The 7264-nt window shown below is 40.6% G+C and overlaps 1 protein-coding gene across 5 annotated transcripts in view; it reads left to right on the top strand.

Annotated features, from left to right (window-relative positions):
* Positions 1-2837: 2837 nt before the first annotated feature.
* Positions 2838-7264, top strand: part of ITGB6 (integrin subunit beta 6) — an 80777-nt gene continuing 76350 nt past the window's right edge. The window contains exons 1-4 of one of the 5 annotated variants that reach the window (XM_046019735.1): positions 2838-2952; positions 3060-3135; positions 3916-3995; positions 6979-7183. In XM_046019735.1, the coding sequence (XP_045875691.1) occupies positions 2908-2952; positions 3060-3135; positions 3916-3995; positions 6979-7183 (406 nt within the window). In that variant the 5' untranslated portion in view covers positions 2838-2907. Of the gene's footprint in view, positions 2953-3059; positions 3136-3807; positions 3873-3915; positions 3996-5427; positions 5676-6978; positions 7184-7264 lie in introns of those variants that run through there. The other 4 variants (XM_046019738.1, XM_046019736.1, XM_046019737.1 and 1 more) reach the window with 4 other exon arrangements.

Here is a 7264-nt window from a genome sequence, read left to right as displayed (position 1 = left end):
TCCGTCCCTTCAGATATCCTTGAAAAGAGAATCTAGAACAAAGGCAGTCAGTGCCTCTGCTTGCAAGACACGCAGAAATGTGAGAGATATTTGGAGAACTGTCTTCCAGGAAAGAGGTTCCTTTTTAGCCAGGAGTGTTCTTCAGCCAGCGGCTTTCTTCACGGGATCCTGCTCCGCCCAACCCCTGGATGTGGGCCTATCCCAGGCTCAGTTCTCAGAGCTCTTCCTTATCTACACTCCTTTCCTTGGGATCTCATTCAGGTTCTTCCCTTTAAATCCATGTTGATGATCCCAAATTTACAGTTCACCCTTCAATACTGCCCCCACTTCCAGACTCAGATAGCGAACTGCCTATGTGGCATCCTCCCTTCCTTATCTTGTGGAAGTCTCGAGCATAGTATTATTGAGTCCTATCCTCCACGGGAAAACAATCTTTCCCCAGCGTAACCCCTCTTAGGAAAGAGTATTAGACATTCAGTTGCTCAGGCCAAGAATTTCTCTTTCTTCCGTATCCACACCAATATTCCATAAACCTATTCTATTTTTGCTTTCTTTCTTTTTTTTTTTAAGATTTTATTTATTTATCTGTCAGAGAGAGATAGCACAAGCAAGTGCACAGGCAGGGGGAGGGGCAGGCAGAGGGAGAAGTAGGCTCCCCACTGAGCAAGGAGCCTGATGTGGGACTCAATTCCAGCACCCCAGGGTCATGACCTGAGCTGAAGGCACATGCTTAACTGACTGAGCCCCCAGGCATTCCAAGCCTATTCTGTTTTCAAATTATAACTTACGTCTGAGCACTGCTATCCTTATAGTACCATATCCTAGTCTCAACCACCTTGTCTCTTAGACAACTGCCATCAATTTCTTTTTTTTTTAAGATTTTATTTATTTATTTGACATAGAGAGATCACAAGTAGACAGAGAGGCAGGCAGAGAGAGAGAGAGGGAAGCAGGCTTGCTGCTGAGCAGAGAGCCTGATGCGGGACTCGATCCCAGGACCCTGAGATCATGACCTGAGCCGAAGGCAGTGGCTTAACCCACTGAGCCACCCAGGCGCCCCAAATTGGCCTCCTACCTTCTAACCTTGCCCAATACGTTCTAACCCCCATGGCAGCCAGAGTAATTCTTTTCAAATGTAAATCAAATAATATTATTCTGCTTCCAACCTTCCAATGACATTCTAAATGCATTTAGAGTAAAATTCAAGGTCAAAACAACATACCCTCTGAACTCTGTCGCTAAATCGACCCACTAGGCTACCCTTCCTCTCCTTTCTTGTTCTCACTGTCTTTGAAAATGCTGAGCATGAGGCTATCTCAGGGCCTTTGAACTTTGTTGCCCAAGTCAGTTAGGGCTCTGCCAGGTGTCAGTTGAGCAGAGAACTCTTCTTGACTATCCTAAATAAAATAACACACCCTCACTACCCCTCTTTCCTTTTAGCCAGCTTTATCATTTTTCTTCACCTTTATTACTGCCTGATTTTAAGCAGCAGCTTAGAATATATGTTTCATGAGTTAAGAACTTGGGTTTGTTTACTGACATACCATCTCTGCTTCTACAATGATACTTGACACAGAGTAGATGCTCAATAAGTATTTGTTGAATGAATGAATGAATGGATGAATGAATGAATGGATGGATGGATGGATGAAAACAGTTAATATGAGGTATGAATATAGAGACAATATCAGGGGCACAGATATTTTATGCCTCAATCTCTTCTTTAAGCTAAATCAATTGATTTCATCCCGTGTTTTTCTCCTAAAAGGCTTATCTTTCAGCTCTTTAATAATTCTGGTTTCTCGCTACAGGATTCTTGCCATGTTCTTTCATGTTCTTGTGTATGATGGAGTTCAAAATTGAACATAGCCTTCTGAGAAGAACCTGAGCAGTCTATAATTAGTTTTCCCTCTCTCCACAGGATTCGCATGCTTGTCTAGAAATATACCTTTAAAAACTAATCTCCCAGGACAAATGCCCAGCCACAAAGAAGCCTGTCCAAGGTCAGACGGTTTAGAGAGTAACAAGGCGAATATTTGATTCTTACCTGTTTGCAGTTTTTACAAATCCCCAAACATTCTCCTGAATACATTGGGACAAATATATAATCAACCTCATGAATTTAGCCATAGATTGTATCTATTTTAAATTGGCCACTCTTCCTTTTAACCACTGATTACTTGCAATGTGCCAGGTGGTGAGCTAGAGGCTGGGACAGAGAAAAGAGCCCTTGGTTCCTATCCAGAAGGATGCCAAATCCTGGGCACCTATGTGTCTGTTTCCATTGTTGTTGTTGTGAAATTATCTAATCTGGCTCTAATTTCATTTTCATATATTATATTTATTTCCAATATCACTTCTTAATTAAGGATTCTATACTCATGGAAAGAATATCTTTCATCCGGTTTGAAAAACAAGGGAGCACAGTGTTTTGCTTTCCCTAGCCTGCTTTCTATTTTAATTGTGAAATAATTTTTATTTTTCAGAGTTCCTTTCAATTATCTGTGAAGGATTTAACAATGGAATTCAAAAATCTCAGGTATATTCCTTTAGCTTATTTTTAAAACCCTCCTTACATATAACTTATATGTTTCTGTTTTGTTTATCACCTTTACTATTGCTACTGAATTAAAATTATTTTAGGAACAACTTCAGATTATATTTCCATTGCTTTTCTGACATTTTATTGATCAACATTTCACTAAAGATATTAACTTTCTCTAGGATGCAGAGAGACTAAGAGAACTCGCACAAAAATTTCTACTGAATGAATTTCCCCACCTTCTTGGTGATTGTACACCTGCTTTCCTTATAAGGAGAACAAGGAAGTAAATCATGTTGAAGTTGCTTTTAAACACAGCTTTCCTTCTTTACCTGTCCAGGTAGCCTGTTTTCATTTCAGTCTTAATGAAAACTTTTAAATTTACATCTCGAGTTTCTTTCCAAAGCAGTGTAAGTAGTATTTAACGTTTTAAACCTCAAGAAAGAAAGACTTTAATGATGTTCAGCTTTGGTCTTATAATGCTGAAGGTAATTCATTTTTTCATCTGTCTGCACAGCGAGAACTGAAACGAATGGGGATTGAACTGCTTTGCCTGTTCTTTCTATTTCTAGGAAGGAATGATCACGTACAAGGTAAGACCTAAACTCTCCGATATATTGCTTTCGTGGTATGCTTGACAAATCTGTCATTTGATTCAGAAACTGTATCTGAAGTCATTTTTTATTTGATCTGTTCAATCGCTTGTTTGCCATTGAACAAACACTTTAACATATTACAGGCAGAGGCAGGGCTGTTCCCACAGCAAATGCTTCTAGGCTTCAGGTAAATAAATACAAAGGTTGCACAGGCATCTTAATGAGGAGAATTAAACAGCTTAACTACACAATAGGGCTCCTTAATTCCTTAGTGACAACCATCTTGATTAACTTTTCTAGCTATTCTATTGACAAAGTCTTCCACTTAAGAGAAATAATACTGAGAAAGAAAAACTTACTTTAAAAATAAAAAATCCATTCGTCTGTTGAACTAAAAAAAAAAAACAAAACATGCATTTAAGAGAGACGCATTTTTTATTGGTAGCAAATAATTTTTAAAAATTAAAGTGGGGGATAGTGAATGAGGATAATAAACATAATGAACGGTCCTAAGTTTGTGAAAGTTGAAGTAGTTTTGTATTTTAGGAAAAAAAGAATGATCCCTTTTGGCTAAAAAGACATACGTCTTCTCCATGGGACAGATGTGAAATATGAACTTTTTAACGAGTTGCTAACATCTTAAGGACTGATCTCTGAAGGCTAACATCAACTCTGATGTTGCTTCGTTCAAGCACATTAAGAACTAGACCTCTTTCTCGTAAATGAAAATGAATGTGAGTCTGCTGAATCCTTGTGTCTTGCTGGGTTTAAACACAGGTGGCTGTGCCATGGGAGGTGCAGAAACCTGTGAAGACTGCTTGCTCATTGGACCTCAGTGTGCCTGGTGTTCTCAGGAGGTAAACAAACCACCTCAGCATGCTGGTAAAACTGCAGTTACGGGTTATGCGGCTTCCCTCGATGATTGCTCTGGGAGTGTCCTGCCTTCTGTGGGGAACAGGAGTGAGACGAATAGGGAAAGGAAAATAAAAGCGTCAATAGGCCACAATGTCATTCATGTGATTACCTCCAAAAACAACTTGTGGAGGTCGCAAATGTCAAATCATTGTGAAAATTACTGACCTGGGTTCCTTTATTTAACCCGATTCCTCCTCTTACTTTAAAGTCATTTCTCACTGGTTACATGTGAAATACCAAGGCTCTGAGTAATCGGAGATCATGGAGATGATATTTTCTAAAGTTAAATGTACCTAGGATTTCCGTATCATAATTGCGTTCCGTCTGGGAACCAGGATCCCCTGGGAACTACTGCTAGCTCTCAGAGAAATCTTCCAGATTTGGGGCAAATTCTACTGCTCAGACAGTATCCAGTTCTTTTTAAAAATTAAGCTTTCATGAGCTTGGTGACTGCACCACACCGATGACAAAGCCTGAAGCAGACATTCCTTATATGATCAAACTGAAAAGTATGTGAAAGTAATATAAGGGGTGGGGGCATGGAATCCCCCAAGTAACAAGGAATCCCAAGTCACTGCCTCCCGTGGCCCTGAAGAACAGTCTGTAAATGATTCTGCGTAAGAAAGAGCCGCCTTAACTCTTTCTGGAGTTAAAACAGTTCTCTACTGAATCTCGTAAAGATCACCTGAGCATAAATGAAAGCATACAAATGCCAGGTTCAGCGAGAACTGAGTAACAGGCTCAAAGGGGAATAAGCCTGGGTGCCTGGCCCAGGAGGAAGGGGAGAGAACTATTAAGACTCAGATTCCAGGTTGAATGTATTCCATGGAGGAAGGCCTCACAGGCACAGAGTGTGAACCAAGCTTACTCCCCCACTACTGCTTTGACAGATGGGCCATACGTAACAGTGCGAAAGAATTATGCTTTTTTTGAGCTCATGTATCAAAAGCGGTTTTGAGAACATACCAAGAGGGGAAAACCCGTGTATTTTTTTATGTTGACTTCCTGAAGAAGACAGTATTAGTTGCATGCCAGAGACATAAAACAACAAATCAGTCTAACTGTAGGCCTACCTGTAGAATTTTTATTTAAATGTATTTTTTTAAAGAATTCATTTAAGAGAGCTTCTTAAGTTACTATTGATAGTTTTACTTGCAGATGATACTTATTAGCCAAATCACTGTTGATTTTTTTTAAAAGATTTTATTTATTTATTTGAGAGAGAGAGAAAGTGTGTACGAGCATAGGTGCGGGAGAAGGGCAGAGGGAGAGGGAGAAGCAGACTCCCTGCTGAGCAGGGATCCTGACACAGGACCCTGGGATTGTGACCTGAGCCCAAGGGAGACACTTAACCAGAGCCACCCAGGCGCCCCACAAAACACCATCAGTTTTTAAGGCCACATTTTTCTAAATGCTCTCTAATAGTAGTAGTAGTTGAAGCAACTGAAGCCAAAAGTACATTAGGCCTCTGTTTAGAGCAGATTGATAAAACAGGTCTAAGGTTAACACCACCTCTGACGCGCTGGCCAACACTGTGGTTACAGGTGGTAGCAGCAACACTTGCTGAGAAGCATCCTGAGACCTTGTCAAGCCACTGTTTGCCTTGGACATATCAGGAGAAGGTACAGCGTTCGTGATGTTTAGTCCAGGGCCTCAAATATGCACAGGGCTGACTGACAGATAATGAGTTATATTGTAAAAAAATCAATTTCGGGGGAGCCTGGGTGGCTCAATCTGTCAAGTATCTGACTCTTGATTTCGACTCATGTCATGATGTCATGGTCATGGGATCCAGCCCCACGCTGGGCTTTGCGCTCAGCAGGGACTCTGCTTGAGAGTCTCGCTCTTCCCTTCTTCCTCTGCCCCTCCTTCCATGCACACGCTCTCTTTCTCTCAAATAAATAAATGAATCTTTAAAAAATGAATTTCAGGAGAAATGTAATTTTTTTAGTTGGTGAAATCGCTAGAGTGGCTTAGAATTCTAAGAGATGAGGAAAAACAATATGCACATTGGTTTGCTTCTTTCCAAGCATGAGAGTCAATAAGCCTCAGGCTTGACTTTGCTTAGAGCTGAGAGTACCTCTAGAGCAGCCTTGGCTCTCAGGTAAGACAGGTCAATGTTGCAAGGTTGTACTGGCCACAACTCTGCCTGGAAACATTAATCTTGCCGTCTCCTGTTATGACATGGATCAGAAGGGGCCTGGGAAACTCCTGAGTCCTACACAGAAAGGTGGCCTTTTATGCCATAGTCCCTTTTGCTTCCCACCTCCAAATCTTGGAGAGAAGTTCTACAAGACCTTGAACTGGAACACTTTCAGACACGGAGTCTAAAGTCCCCAAGAGGCCTACTTTAGCGAAGTAAGGCTGCAACAATGGGGGTAATGAGGCTTCCACGAATTAAACCTCAACAGAGAGCTAAATAGGGAAATGTCACCATCTTTCGCCCTTTCAGACCCCACAGGAAAGCCTGTCTTTGCCACCAGATGTGGTAACAGACATACTGAGAGCTAAGACAGTCCAGAAACCTACACATCAACCCAAACAGATAAACCCATGGGATGATATTAACTCTAGAACTCAACTGTTTCAAGGATCTGGTCACGGCACCGAAGAAGCTTTAAAGAAGTGAACATTAAAAACAAAATGGCAATGCCAACAAATAAAAGACTGTTAGGTGAATCCAACCGGGTCTAGTTAAAAGGAGATTCCAATTTTACTCGGAATTTTACTGGCAGAATTCTCTGGTTATTCTGCTGAAACTTAATTTTAGACCTACAATTAACATCAGGCACATGGGAATATGATATACTGAGTATGGCAAGATGCCTAACTAGCAAAACAAGCCAAAAAAAAATTTTTTTTTTGTCCTATAAACAAATGGAGATTTGTCTTCTTTTTCTTTGTCTTTTTTTGTCTTTTTTTTAGAATTTTACCCATCCATCTGGAGTTGGAGAAAGGTGTGACACCCCAGCAACTCTCTTAGCTAAAGGATGTCAACTCACTTTCATCGAAAACCCTGTCTCCCAAGTAGAAATACATACAAATAAGCCTCTCAGTGTAGGCAGACAGAAAAATAGTTCTGACATTGTTCAGATTGCGCCTCAAAAGTTGACTCTTAAATTGAGACCAGGTATGTTATAATTTCCAGGAGCATTGGCTCTTGTAATACATCTCATGCCACATATGGTAATACCACTATTAAGCTAACATA

This window comes from Meles meles, chromosome 9, assembly GCF_922984935.1.
Source record: "Meles meles chromosome 9, mMelMel3.1 paternal haplotype, whole genome shotgun sequence".
NCBI lineage: Eukaryota > Metazoa > Chordata > Mammalia > Carnivora > Mustelidae > Meles > Meles meles.
Note: the sequence above shows the minus strand (reverse complement) of the source record. Positions and strands in the feature narration are given on the sequence as shown.